The sequence below is a fragment of the Tupaia chinensis genome, unplaced genomic scaffold, assembly GCF_000334495.1.
Source record: "Tupaia chinensis unplaced genomic scaffold, TupChi_1.0 Scaffold000532_1, whole genome shotgun sequence".
In the NCBI taxonomy this organism is placed as follows: domain Eukaryota; kingdom Metazoa; phylum Chordata; class Mammalia; order Scandentia; family Tupaiidae; genus Tupaia; species Tupaia belangeri.
The window spans coordinates 8,170,286-8,185,924 of NW_006160045.1; the positions used below are offsets into that span (position 1 = coordinate 8,170,286).

A 15,639-nucleotide genomic window follows, 5' to 3' on the forward strand; every position below is an offset into this window, starting at 1 on the left:
CCACACCACAGTCCTTTCTCCTCCATTCTCTCGGGATCTTGGGCATGCACGCACGCACCTGGCGTGAGTTTAGATTTGTAGAAAAGTTGCAAAGATAGTACAGAGTACCCATATGCTCACCAGAGAGAGAGGAATCACCCAGGTTCCCCTATTTGTTGACATCATAATTTAGTCAGTTTTTCTTAGTTTTTACTTAATGTTCCAGAAATTCAGTCAAGGATACCACATTGTGGTCAGTCATCATGTCTCTTTAAACTGAGGGTTTCTCAAACTTTCTGCATGGTTTGTTTTAATTTGCTTAGAATATGTGTACTTCCTGGAGAGGGACAGAAAGAGGGAAGAGGAGTGAGAAAGCACATCCCAGAGGAGATGGCAACTTCTCTTTTGGGCATGCGTGCCTATGTGCCTGACGTGTTTTTTTGTTTGTTTGTTTGTTTGTTTTAAAGAATTATTTAACCTAATTGATTTATTTTAATTTGATTAGAGAGGGACGGGGGGTGGGGGTGTGTGGGGAGTGAGAAAGCAAGCCTCCAGGTCCGGGACTAAAACCATAGTCCACCGCCTTAACCACTGTGCCACCTGCTGCCCCCAGGTAATAGTTCTTATAAACTTCCTTACTACTTTCCTAAAATGGGAAGACTTTCATATTGTTGAGTTGAAGGAGGATCAGAGCAACATTTTTCTTGGTCATACACAGATGAGTGTGATTCTTCCTATGGGGAGGATTTAGAAATTGAATGGAGGGTCCAGCAGGTGTTGTAGTGGTTAAGGTGTTGGACACTCCCACATGGCCAACCTCAGTTTGAGACCCAGACCTGATGGCTTGCCTTCTCACTTTCCTTCTCCTTCTGTGTGTGTGTGTGTGTGTGTGTCTGTCTGTCTGTCTGTCTTGTCTGTCTTTGATCAAATTAAATAAATTAAGTAAGTAGTTCTTTTAAAAAAAAAAAAAGAAAGAAAAGAAAAGAAAGAAAGAAATTGAATGGATATGGAAGTATGTTAGATGGGTCCCAGAAACAGGAACAGTGCTCAAGGGCCCAGAAAAGGGACAGGGTGCTGACTTCTACCACCACCAGATGTCCGTCACTGGTGTCAGAACAGTGCTTAGTGTACATAGCAGAAATTCAGGTGTTTGAATTAATGAACGAATGCTTTCTTACATAAATTGTAGAATGGTTTGAGACGATTCCAAACAAATAGTTTTACAAAGGATAGAATTTAATTGCTTGCTATGAATGTCATCATTCTGGATCTGTTCATTTACTTGTCTTTATTTTTTCTCATAGAAAATATCAGTTCTGAAGAGAAAGCCAAAAAGAATGCCAACAAGCCTGTGCTAGATGAGATTGTGCCTGTGTACCGACGGGACTGTCACGAGGAAGTATATGCTGGCAGCCACCAATATCCAGGGAGAGGAGTCTATCTCCTCAAGTTTGACAACTCCTATTCTTTGTGGAGGTCAAAATCAGTCTACTACAGAGTCTATTACACTAGATAAAGATGTCGTTACATAGTCTGGAGTCTAGGGTTGGGCAAAAGATGGCATTTAATTTGGAAATTTCTTTTGACTTGCGTGGAGCATTGGCGTCAGTGTTTACCTTATTGATTTTGGTCTGATGGTTTGTGGACTCTTGTTGGGAATCAGGATTTCCTTGGGACTCTTTAGCATTAATACTTTGGGGTTAAAAGGGATTCCTCAGACTCATCTAGCCCTTGGGTGCTGACCAGAAGAGTCACTAGTAGATGCTGAAGTTACATGAGCTATGTATTAATATTTAATGTCTCCAAAATAAAACCTCCCGACATTGATCCAACCTGGCTGATGGTTAGTCAGTCCATTGCTGCCTGCTCCATGTGTTTTATGAGAGCCTGTAGTTACGGCGCCCTCTAATTTGAAATCTTAGGTAAGCAGTCTGTATTAGGTGCAGCTGGCTTTGATTGAAGGTCACCATTTTTAAAATTTAAAAACTTTTAAGACCTCACAGATTACAGTAGAAAAAGAAATTGCCTCAATTCGATCTGTTCTGAATGACTCAGATGGTTTTTGCTTTGAGTGCAGCTGTTTAGTTCAGAGTTATATTACAGAAAATTATTTTCTGAGATGATCTTAAAGCTAGAATGTTTAGACTTAGTAGATAATTGAAATATCAAGATACTTAGAACATTCATCATCTTTCTTTGTGAGCTTCCACAAACTCAGTCTCCTCTCCATTTGGTATTCATACTACAGGTAGCAGAAACAAAATTAATTCACTTTTGTTTTGAGTTAGCACCTCAGATTGAAACTTTCTTTTTTGCATGAAGTATACAGTTAGGAATTTTGTAAACTCAAATTGGCACCTACCAAATATAAAATCATTTCAGTATAATTAAGTGTATTAGGAGTAACATTGCACTAATATAGAAATCACTGCCAGAGACCATTCATTTTCTTTTAATTTGTTACCACTTAGGCACAAACCCTACATGATTCCAGTTTGGAAGTACTTAATACAAAGAATTGGAAATGCATATGCCCATGTTTAAATTGTATAGCTTTAATCTATATTATGTCTTCACTGATGGGAAGAGACACATCTTTGTTTTCCTTACTGAAAACAAATATGGATTAATTTCCTTAAATTTGTATAAGTGATGGCTAGCCTAGAGATCCTCATTTTCAGAAGGGAGGGTGGCATAGATAGAAAATTAAAAAGATGGAAATAGCACTTCATATTACTGTTATATGTTGTTACTGAAATACTTAGATTTTTAATACTTCAAATCACAAACCACTTCTGGTAGAAGGGTTTCCGTTGAGTAGCTGCAGTATATACAGTTCACACACATGAGCTGTTTGAGTTTTTTGTGTGCTGCATTTCTTTCTGTTTTTTTAATACCTGGTTTTTGTACATATCTAACTCTGTTCTATTTTGGTTGTTCAGAAACTGGATTATTTTCTCCTAAGCAGTACTTCATTTGTGTTTTTAAATTTTGATTTAGAAGTAGTCCCAGCTCATAGATGTCCATACTGTTACAATCCAGAACACTGTCAGGCTCTCTGACAGCTCTCATGTACATATGGGTTAGAAACCATGGAGTTAGGCACTTCCTGGCTTTTTTTTTTTTTTTTTATGAGGAAAATACTGTATTTAAAATGTAAAATAAACTTTTGAAAGCAGGCACTAATATATATTTCTTCTAGCCTTTGATTACAAATTTGCCCTTGCACATGTTAAGATGAATTATCTTCTAAAACTATTGTTCTTGGGAGCAGTGTATGTTACTTCACATAGCAGCAGTTCCTGTCATGTGTTCACATAAGAACATTTTTTATTTTAAACTTTTTTTATTGCCTTTAGTTGTTAACTAGTCCAGTACAAGTGCGATTTAAAAGACCTTGAAAATAATATATTTAATCAATTAAAATGTTTATCTGTAACTTGTTGATGTTTCATTAATATAGCTGTCCTCTGAACATTTAAATTGATCTTTTTCATTTGGGTAATACAAAAAAATGTGTAAATAATCTTTTCTGTTTTAAAAAGGATCTAGCTTAAAAAAAAAAAAAAAAACCTCTTTCTGACTGGTAATTTAGCTTTTGCTGTGAATTACCCTACTGAGTTAAAATAGATTTAAAAGTTTTCCACTCGGTGCGAAGGAAAGCACTGAATTGTCTGTTTAACTGATTGGATTACAGTGTCTCCCTGCACCACTGTGGGTAGCATATTCTATGAAATACGTGGAAATAGCCTATCTTACAGTCACTCCTGAGGTGGAGCCCCTGCTCCAAGTGAGCATAGCAGAGCCCAGTGCGGAGAGTGCCAGAGACTAAACTTCTGAGAATGACACCACCACCCCCCCCAGCAGTGCAGCATGACTAGTCTATTTTCTCTCTTGAAACTTGGAGAGGTAGAATGAGGTGATCATTTTGGTGTTTTTGCTGTGTGGGACAGTGGGGTACCATGAAACCAGACTGAAGAAGAACTAAGAAGAGTTGTTGATGGGAGCCCATCATGGAAACCGTGCTGCTAAGTCTAGACCATCTGTCTTATGGAAGAGGAAAAGCAACCAGTTCAGGATGATAAAGACTTGTTAGTAACACCTTGAAGCTTGGAGTATGACCACCTACAACCAAAATGACCTTTGCTTTTGTCCCCAACTTTTTCTCAGTCCAGTGCCTTTGTCAGCAAGCAAAATATACATGCCTGTATATCTACTTAGGTTGAGCAAATCTTACCTTCTTTTGTGTTCACTAACTTTTCAAAATATATGTGGATCAGTACTGCACTTTTATCTCATTCATACATATTTGCCCACAATTCTTCAACCAAAAAGGTAAATCCTTGTTATTTTTATCAACTGGATTTTTTTTTTTTTTTTAAAGATTACAGGAGCCAGCAGGTAATGTGGTAATTTCCCACATGGCTGACCGCGGTTTGAGTTCCGGACCTGGTGGCTCGCTCGCTCTCTCGCTCTCTCTGGTCAAATTTTTAATTTTTTTTTAAATAATTATTTAATTTTATTTATTCATTCATTTATTTTAATTTGGCCAGAGAGAGATACAGAAAGCGAGAGAGAGGGAGAATGAGAAAGCAAGCCACCATGTCCGGGATTCAAACCGTGGTTGGCCATGTGGGAGTGCCCAGCGCCTTAACTACCACGCCACCTGCTGGTCCCTCTCTCTGGTCAAATTTAAAAAATAATAACAAATGGAATTAAATAAGTAAATCTTAAAAGAAAAAAAGCACAATATTACAACACTTTTAATTTAGTACAGTGTTATTTCCAACTGCTTATTATTTTGCTTGACTTTTTTTATTTTGTAGTGAAAGATGGTTCTGTTTTATTAGTTAGCATGCCATGTGTAATTAGGATTTAATTAAGGTACTTAATTTAGTACCAGGAAAATAAAGAGGCTGACTTCTCCAGAATTGAAATTGGCACTTTAACTCAGGCAGTTAAACATGAGTTAACATGGAAATGTTAACTGTTTGTTTTTTAGATTTTTTTGTGATAGGGTACTTGCACTTACCAGGGGAAAGAGAGGGAGGGAGAAGGAAAATGAGAAATCACCCCCTGAGGGGATGGCCACATCATAGTCCCTTCTCCATTCTCAGGATTTGGGGCACACGCACACTTATGTGCCCAATGTGTTTTCCAAGCCACCAGCTCTGGGACTGAAACCGGAGAGTTAGCCATATGGTATCCAGTGCCTTAACCACCATGCCACCTCCTGTCCCTAACATTTCTTACAGCTGTAATGAAAACTTGGGTCTCATTGCTTCATTCAACCCTCTGATGAACTGGTAACTGAAAAGGGTTTGTTTTTGTTGTTACTTGGGGGGAGGTTTTTGCTATAGGGCATATACGCTTGCCAGAAAGACAGAGACAGACAAAAAGTGAGCAGTCACCCCCTAAGGGAGATGGTCATGCCGCAATCCCTTTTCCACCATTCTCCTCTTAGGATCTTGGGCATGCACACACATGTGCCCAATGTGAGTTTAAGCCACCAGGTCCGGGACTTGAACTGCAGTCGACTACATGAGAGTCCAGCGACATAGCCATTATGCCATCTGCTGGTCCCCTAATAACTGAAGTTTATTTCTAAGAGTTGAGTACAAATTGGATTAGAAAGGCTGATTTTTTAAAATCTTTGTAAAAATAATTAATTTTACACATTATTTTAAATTTGACCAGAGAGAAAGGGAAAGTGAGAAAGCAGGCCACCAGGTCCTGGACTCAAACCATGGTCAACATGTGGGGAGTCCAGCACCTTAAGCACCTTGCCACCTGCTGACCTCTCTAAAATCTTTTAATGGCTGGCAAGAATAATTTTTTATCCTTTCTGGAATCATTCAATACCTTAAAAAAAAAAAAAAACTTTACTATAGGGCATGAGCATTCACTACAGACACAGAGGGGAAGCGAGAAAACACTCCCTTGGGGGATGGCCACACTACAATCCCTTCTCCATTCCTCTCAGAATTTGGGGCATGCACATGCACTCACACTGTTTTTTGAGCCATTGGATCTGAGTCTCAAACCACACAGCCATTTGGGATCCAACAGTGTCAACATCATGCCACTGATTAGGTATCACACTTTGACAAAAATGTAGAAATTATTTTGTAAGGTCTGCATTTTGCAACTTTTAAAATTTTAGGTTGTGTTTTGAAGAATTTTTCCTGTTAGTATTAGTCTGTTGTGTTTTTAATCTGCTATGTGCTTTTCCATAGGATGTCTGATCGGCCATTTTTCTGTTGAGCATCTAGGTCATTTCTGATTCTTTTTTATCATTGTTATTACAGGTGGTATTCTAGATATATGTCTGTCTGCAAATGTGCATGACGTTTTCAAAAGTAGATACCAAGAAGTAGATGCCGAATCATAAATTCCTTCCATTTTTAATTTTCATAGACATTCCCAAATTATTCTCCAGGATGACTGAACTAATTTCACTCCAAGCAGTAGTAGTAGGTGAGAATACTACTTTCCCCTGCTAACACTTCATATTATCAAGGCTTAAATTTTGGTGGTTAGTTAGGTGGATGAAAAATGAAATTTTATTTCAATGTGTTGCTATGATGACTAGTAAGATATTAAGGATCTATCTTTATTGGTCATTTGTATTTCCTCTCCAAAAAATTGCCTGTTTGTATGCTTTACCCATTTTTCAATTGAGTAACTTTCAGTATTAATACTACTTAAAAACTGGTTTGTATACTACTCATCCATTATATATAAAGTATTTTCTCCCAGTTTCTTGCTAGTCTGTTAGTGTGTATGTGTGTGTGCGTGTGTCCATGCATGTGTTTGGTCATGGAATGTTTTAAATTATGTTGTCAATTTCATTAATTTTTTTCCTTTGTGGATTTTACTTATTCTCATATATCTGTGTTTCTGAACTCTGTCCTGTTTATCTGTTTGGCCACTTACATGTTACTGTCGCACTTTATTATAGTTTTATAATGTATTTTGATACAAGGCAAATACCTGTTATTTTTCTTGCCTGTTTTTGTACCTTTATTCTGTGTGAATTTGATCATGAATTTCATATTTAATCATATTTGTGTTTTATGAAAAACGTAAGGGAATTTACACTGGAATATGCATTGAATTTATAGATTAATTTGTGCAAGTTTTATTTTGTTTTTTTTAGGTTTTTGCCACAGGGTGCGTGTGCTCACCAGAAAGAAACAGAGATGACAAAGAGAAAAAGTGAGAAATTGCTCCCTGGGAGGATGGCTATGTCGCAGTCACTTCTCTGTTCTCCCTTCTGGATTTTGGGGGCACATGCACATGTGCCCAGTATGATTTTCAAGCTACCAGGTCTGGAACTCTACCCGTGGTCAGCCATGTGGGAGTCCAGCACCTTAACCACTACTACATTTCTTGGCATTTTGACAAGTGTTCCAAAGTGACCTTAGGTGCCAGCCATGGCGTGGTGGTTGAGGTGGCTGGATCTCATGTGACCAACTGCAGGGTCTGAGTCCCAGACCTGGAAGCGTTTTTAAAAAAAAAAAGGCGCATGTCCATCCCCTATAAGCAGAATTGCTCTCATGTTTTCCTCCCTCTCTCTACCCTCTTAAGTGTACACACCCTGCAGGGGGGTGGGGGTGCATAGATTGGTTTTTTTGTTAATTTTCTAAAAATCGTGATTGTGTACTCCCTCTTGTAAGTGAGAGGGGTGAACACCCTCTGTGGGGTCTGTTCATGGCCAAGATCCCCTTCCTTCAGTCGTCTAGCCTGTTAGATCTTGGACACTCGTGTATGAACTGTGGTTGCCATGAGCGATCTGGCTTCTCTTGACCAACATGTTACCACTGTGCCATTATAGCTGGCCCAGGTCACCTTTTTAAAAATTGCTAATAGTTCTGTGTTCTTAAATAGGATCTTCACTAGGAGAAATGGAAGGTACTACCCTTAAGTGGTCTTTTCTGCCATTATCAGGATACTGAATAATCTGGGGCAACAGAGACTCAAAAATCAAGTAGCTCAAGTATGATCATCTAGTTTCACGTGTATGCCAATGGAAGCAAGTAGTGCAGGGAGGGTGGGTTCTAGCACTTCACGAAGTGGTTAAGAACCCCAAATCTCTTTCATTTTGCTGCAGGTTTCTATATGCATGGTTAGAGACTGTCTTATCGAGAGTGTAAGGAACAGGAGATGTAGGAGTGCATGCCCACGGTAAGGGAGAAACCCTTCTGTTCATGTTGCTTTGGTCCATTAGCAATAGGCCTCTTCTAGCCAGTATCTAGCTAGGCAGTCCATCAAGTGTTTAGCTAAAACAGAGAGGTGAGTATCTGTAAAAGAGTTTTGGTAACTTCCCTTGTAGTCTGTTTGCTAATTCCAGTTATAATATCTGAGGATACAGAGGAGTATAGACCACAGTGTGACATCTTGTACCTGTATCATCCATATTGTCCACAGTTGCCAGTTTGCTTTTTTGCTTCAGATCTTGGCTAGGTAATAAACATTAATGAAAAAGTTGAGCCCTGGGTACCTCATGATGACCATTTCCCTTTCTTCCCCAAGATAATTCTCATGATTTTGATGCTTATTTCATATTTTTTATAACAAATATGCCATATGGAGTAAGTAGTATGGTTTTGTAGAATCTTTTTGAGCTTTTTATAAATTATTTAATTTAACAGTATTTTCTTAATCTGTATTCTGTTTGTTTGCTTGCTAGCTAGAGGGTCCATGTACTCACTGGAGAAAGAGAGGGAAAGTGAGAAAGTCATCCCCAATGGGGAATGGTCACACCACAATCCCTTCTCCTTCTCTCCCTCTTCTCAGGATTTTGGGCTTGTATGCATGTGCACCTGGCATGTTTCTTGAGCCGCACAGTCAGCCATATGGGATTTAACCACCATGCCATGGCTGGCCTATCTTGTTTTATTTATTTATTTGTTTGTTTATTTATTTAAGAATTACCTATTAATTTAATTTTATATGTTGTTATTTTTCGGTCTGACCAGATAAAGTAAGAAACCAAGTTGCCAGGTCCAGGACTTAAACTGTGGTTGGGCATGTGGGAGTCCAGCAGCACTTTAACCACCAAGCTACCTGCCAGCCCACCTATGTTGTTATTATTAGATTCATATAGTTCTACTATTATCTAGTACTCAACCTTGTGGATACTGTGTATACTGTACTCATTCTCTCTGTTGAGCATTAGGGTTTTTCCCAGATTTTTACTGAGTTGAGTATCCCTAATCCAAAATGTTCTAAAATCTCATGTTTTGAGCATCGGCGTGACACCACAGAAGGAAATCCCACACGACCTCATGTGATGGGTCGTAGTCAGCATGAAGATGCACAACATGTGGTTTATTCAGCGTCACCGAGGAGAAAAGAGCAGCCCCCTTCAGCTGCAGTTCATCCTCCATGCTGGCACACCCACAAAAGAAAATGAAGTGACGTGTGCTGGCCAAGCACTGCAACAGCAAGTATAGAATTACCTTCAGGTGGGAACCAGCAGTTAGCGTAATGGCTATGTCGCTGGACTCCCACGTAGTCGACCGCGGTCCGTGTCCCGGACCCGGTGGCTTAAAACTCACGCCGGGCGCGTGTGCGTGCGTGCCCAAGATCCCGAGAGGAGAATGGAGGAGAAGGGATTGCGGCGTGACCATCCCCCCTGGGGGGTGATTTCTCGCTTTCTGTCTCTATGTCTCTCTCTGTCTGTCTGGCGAGCGCACGCGCCCTACAGTGAAAATCTCTCCAAAAAAAAAAAAAAGAATTACCTTCAGGTTATGTGTACAAGATTATATGAGATAAATGCATTTCTTGCTTAGACATGGATGTCTAAAGAATACTCCAAGGTATTCTTATTTGCAAGTATTCCAAAGTCTGAAACACTTCTGGTCCCAAACATTTCAGATGAGAGATATGTAACCTGTATTTTAAACATTCTTATACACATTCACTTATGCTCATGTGCAAATGTTTCTCTCGTGTGTATACCAGTGAGTAGAATTGTTAAGTAATAAGCTATGTAGATCTTCATTTTTTCTAGGTAATGCAAAATTGCTCTTCAAAGGTTGTGCCAATTTAAACTCTCAATTGCAATATACAAGAATCCCTGTGTTCCACATCTTTGCTGACAGTTGGCAGATTTTTTAATTTTACCAGTTTAATGGGATTAAAACAGGATCTCATCTGTGGTCTAATTTGCATCTCTTAATAACCTGGCCTTCTGTGAGTTTCATGTTTCTAAACTTTGTTCATTATTTTGTTGGTGTTTCTTGATTTGTGAGAGTTTTAAAATATTATGGTTATTATGAGGTTTTTCTGATCATGTGCATCACAAATAATTGGTGCTGTGCTTTTTTTTTCTTTAAGAGATTTTTTTTTTTTTTGCTATAGGGCAGATGCACATGCCAGAGAGACAGAGACAGAAAGCACGAAATCACCCCTTGGGAGGATGGCCACACAGCAATCCATTCTCCTCAGGATTTTAGGCATACTCGTACATGTAGGCTGAATTTCAAACCGCTAGGTCTGGTACTCAAACCATGGTCAACCGTGTGGGGAGTCCAGGTGATTGTAACTATTATGCCATCTGCTGGTCCCAGGGCTGCACTTTGGATTGCCATTTTACTTTATGATCTGTTGTTTAGACATTTTTTCTTTTAATATAAATGTTTTAAACTTTCATGATTGTGCTTTCCATATCTTCTTTAAGTTTTTTCCTAGCCCTGAGGATATAGTTTTCTGTGTTTTGTTTTAAGCATTCTAAGCCCACTTTATTCCAGGGAGGCATAGCAAAGAGTTTAGAAACCACTGTGATAGGATCTCACAGTGGTGGAGAAAGACTGGACTAAATACCATCTTCTATATTGAGTATTGTGCATTGCAGTTTAGATCTCATACACATCTAAAATGTATTAGGATAATTTTGGTTTGAGGTAGGACTCATACTTTATTTTTCTATAGGAACAACTAAATAGTTAATATATACTTACACATATGTATGTATGTTTCTGGGGCTTTATTCAAGTTAGTTGTTTGTCTTCTGCTATCACACTGCCTTCATTACTTTAGCCTTAAAATAAGTTTTAAAAACTTTGCTATAGAGTGCATGCACTTCCCAGAGAGAAGGGCTGGGGACTAAGAAAGCACCATCTAAGAGGGCTGACAGTACTGCAGTCCCTTTTCTGTTCTGTTCTCAGGATTTTGGGCACAGACACTCATGTTTTTCAGGTTATGGGGTTTGGGATGGATTGTACAATCAGCCAGGTGGAATCCAACTGCTAGCGCAGTATTTTAATTTTGCAAAGTTCAATTATCAACCTTTTAGCGTATAAGATTTATGGTTTCGGGGCTGACAGGTGGCATGGTGATTAAGGTGCTGGACTCCCACATGGCCAACCATGGTTTGAGTCCCAGACCTGGTCACTTGCCTTTTCTTTCTCTCTCATCAAATTGAAGAATAATAATAAATAATAATAGAATTTGGGGCCAGCAGGTGGCATGGTGATTTAAAGGCGCTGGACTCCCATATGGCTGACTGGTTTGAGTCCCAGACCTGGCGGCTTGCTTTCTTTTTCCCTCTACTTTCTCTCTCTCGCTTTGTCCCTCTCTGGACAAATTAAAATAAATACAGTTAAATAAATTCCTCAAAAATAATAATTTTAAAATTAAACAAAAAATAGGTTTGTGGTTTTGAGACCAGATGGCATAGTGACTGAGGCACTGGATTCCCACATGGCAGGCAACAATTCAAGTCCAGACATAGCAGCTTGCTTTCTCACTTTCTCTTTCTCTCTCTCTCTGGAGCACATGTACCTCATGGCAAATGTAAAAAATAGTAAAATCGGGCTGGCAGGTGACATAGTGGTTAAGAGCGCTGGACTCCCACATGGCTGGCCATGGTTTGAGTCCTGGGCCTGGCGGCTTGCCTTCTCACTTTCCCTTGATCTCTCTCTCTCACTCTGTCCCTCTCTGGTCAAATTAAATAAATAAAGGCTCTGGCCTGTGGCTCCGGCAGACTGGGCTAGTGTCGCGGTTTTCTTGCTGCCAGGAAGCTCCCTAGTCACCAATGGGGCCAGGAATGGCATGATAAACACTATAAGAAAGTCCATTTGAGTACAGCCCTGAAGGCCAACCCTTATGGAGGTGCTTACCATGCCAAGGGAATTGTGCTGGAGAAAGTAGAAGTTGAAGCCAAACAACCAAATTTTGCCATTGGAAAGTATGTCAGGGTCCAGCTAATTAAGAATGACAAGATCACAGTTTTTGTACCTAACGATGGTTGCTTGAACTTCATTGAGGAAAACGATTTGATTGCTGGATTTGGTTGAAAAGGTCATGCTATTGGTGACATTCCTGGAGTCCGATTTAAGGTTGTCAAAGTAGCCAATGTCTCTCTCTTGGCTCTATACAAAGGCTAGAAAGGAAAGACCAAGATCATAAATTTTGATAGTGAAAACACAGTAATAAATTTTCATATGCTAAAAATAAAGTTAAATAAACAATTATTTTTAAAAGTAATAATTCTTTTTAAAGAAAATTTTTGTAGTTTCTATGTTCTAACAAATCTAGGCCTAACTCAAGGTTTTCTGTTGCATTTTCTTCTAGAGGTTTTATAGTTTAGTTTGTATACTAAGTTTGTATACTTAGTTTGATCATTTCAAGTTGATATTTTTTTTTAATTTTGTAGAGGGTTTTGCTTTAGGGCATATGTGCTCACCAGAAGGACAGAGAGACATTGAGAGGGCAAGTGAGAAATCATCCCCCAAGCAGATGGCCACACAGCAACCCCTTCTCCTCCCAGGATCTTCGGCACACACGCACATGTGCCTAGCATGTTTCAAGCCAGCAGTCTGGGACTCCAACTGCAGTTGACCAGGTGGGAGTCCAGTGACGTACCACCATGCCATCTGCTGGCCCCTCAGGTTGATTTTTTTATATAATAATGAGGTAATAGTTTGCACATGGATAACCACTTGTTCTGCCATCATTTATTACAAAGTTTGTCCCTCCTTGGGACCAGCAGATTAATGGTTACATTGCTGAACTCCCACATAGTTGACCACAGTTCGAGTCCCTGACGTGGTGGTTTAAAAACGCCAGGTGCATGTGCATATGCATGTGTGCCCAAAATCCCAAGAGGAGAATGGAGAAGGGCATGGCCATCCCTCCTAGGGGGTGATTTCTGACTTTCTGTCTCTTAAGCAAGTACATGTGGCCTATAGCAAAAATCTCTTTTAAAAAAAAAAAAAAAGTCTTAGGACCAGGAGTTGGCATAATGGCTGTGTCGCTGGACCTCCCATGTAGTTGACTGTGGTTCCAGTCCTGGACCTGGTGACTTAAACTCATGCCTGGCTCATGTCCGTGCATACCCAAGATCCCGAGAGGAGAACGGAGGAGAAGGGATTGTGATGTGCCCATCTTCCCTGGGGGGTAATTTCTCACTTGCTGTCACAGTCTTTCTGGCGAGCACACATGCCCTATAGCAAAAACCTCCCCCCCCCAAAAAAAAAGCTTCTCCTTTAACTTGACATCTTTGTCAGAAATTAATTGACCATATATATGGGATTGCATTAAACATATGGATCAATTTGGAGAGAACTGACATTTTAACAACATTTGGTCTTCCAACTCATGAACATGGTGTATGTCTTCAGTTATTTAAGTCTAATTCTCGGCCAGGGCCAACAGGTGGCATGGTAGTTGAGATGCTGAACTTCCACATGGCAAAGACCATTGTTAGAGCCTCAGACCTGAGGACTTTCTTTCTCTCCCCTCTCATGAGTACACATGCCCTATAGCAAAATCTAAAAATAATAAAAAATAATTCTTAAAATTCTTCTTGGCATGTTTTATTGTTTATGCTATACAAATCTTACATATATTTTGTTAGATTTATTCCTAGATATTCATGATTTTTTTGTACTATTGGGTCATTGGGAAAATCATGATGCATTTTTGCATAGAGAAACAAAAATATGTCATGACTTTCTGACGACCCAATATATGGTACTTTTTAAAATTTCAGCTTCCAGTTTAGTTGATTTTTTTTTAATACCCGAGGGCATGCATGAGAAAGAGAAAGCACCTCCCAACAGGACTGGTGACAGGTCCTTTTTCCTCTAATGCTTTATTTGTCCTGTCAGAATCTTGGCATGTGCATCCAGGGCCAAGACTTAAACTCTAGTTGACCATGTGGTATTGGGCTTCCTCTGCACAGTGTTTAACCACTGAGCTATGAGGTTAGCCCTCAGTGACTTTTTAATATGAAATGTGTACTTTTGACCTTAGAAACCTAATATAAATTTAAATTACTTGAGTTGTACTCTTTGAGACTTTCTGTATAAAAGATCATGACTTTCACAAAGAAAGTTTTAATTATTTCCAATCTTTATGACTTACCTGTTCATTTTGTTTGTTTTTGCCATGTTGCATTGGGTAGGCCCTCCAATACCATGTTTTTAAAAAGTGCTAAGAGTGAACATCCTGGGCCAGCTGGTGGTGTGGTGATTAACGGCTGGATCCCACATGGCCAAGTGTGGTTCAAGTTCCAGTTCCAACAAATTAAAAAAAAAAAAAAAAAGGTATATCTGTGTGGATGCCCAAAATCCCAAGAAGAGAATAGAGATAGCAACATGGGCATCTTCCCTAGAGGGTGCTTCCTCGCTTTCTCTCTCTGACAAGTGCACATGCCATATAGAAAAATAAATACATAAATGTATGTGTGTGTGTGAATGATTTTATTTTTTTAACTTTTTTTTTTTTTTGAGAGGTTTTTGCTATAGGGCATGTGCACTCGCCAGAAAGAGAGACAAAAAGTGAGAAATTACCCTCCAGGGGGATGCCCACGCCACAGTCCCTTCTCTGTTCTCCTCTCAGGATCTTAGGCACTCATGCACCAGCACCCAGTGTGAGTTTAAGCCAATGGATCCGGGACTCGAACTGCGTTTGATTATATGGGAATCCAGTGACACAGCCATTACACCAACTGCTGACAGCATCATTGATTTTCTGTAAGTGTTCCAGTCTTGGGACCAGCAGTTGGCGTGCCTAAGATCCAGAGAGGAGAATAGAGGAGAAGGGATTGAGGTGTGACCATTCCCCCTGGGGAGTGATTTCTCGCTTTCTATCTTTCTGGCAAACGCACATTCCCTATAGCAAAAACCTCTCCAAAAAAACCTCTCCAGAGAGGAGGACAAAGCACTCCTCACAATGGAGTGTGGTCACACCACAATTCCTTATCCATTTCTCTGTTTGGATTTGGAGCATACATGCACGTGTGCCCACTTTATTTTTTTTGTTTTGTTTTTATTTTTTTCCTAAGAATAAGTTTTTTTGCTATAGGGCACATGCTCTTTGCTGGAAAAACAGGGAGAAAGCGAGAAACCACCCCCCAGGGGGGGTGGTCATGCCACAATCCCTTCTCCATTCTCCTCTTGGGGTCTTGGGCACACATGTGCCCCACATGAGTTTTAAGCCACCAGGTCTGGGACTTGAACTGCGATTGACTACATGAGAGTCCAATGACATAACCATTACACCATCTGCTGGTCCCACCCAGTGTGTTTTTCAAGCTACTAGGGCTGCAATTTGAACCACTGTCAGCCATGTGGGATCTGGCTCCCATAACCCTAGACTGTAGGGCCAGCCCAATATTTTGGATTTTTGTTTGCCTTTAGTAAAAAA

General features: G+C 39.8%; 1 protein-coding gene and 1 pseudogene across 1 annotated transcript in view; both read left to right on the top strand.

Annotated features, from left to right (window-relative positions):
- ACBD3 (acyl-CoA binding domain containing 3) overlaps positions 1-2,885 on the top strand; it is a gene marked incomplete at its 5' end in the record, with an annotated part of 34,198 nt that extends 31,313 nt beyond the window's left edge. The window contains 1 exon segment of the mRNA XM_006157250.3: positions 1,284-2,885. Coding sequence (XP_006157312.2) covers positions 1,284-1,495 — 212 coding nt within the window.
- Positions 2,886-8,568: 5,683 nt separating this feature from the next.
- On the top strand, positions 8,569-12,396 carry LOC102489959 (40S ribosomal protein S23-like; annotated as a pseudogene).
- Positions 12,397-15,639: the final 3,243 nt, after the last annotated feature.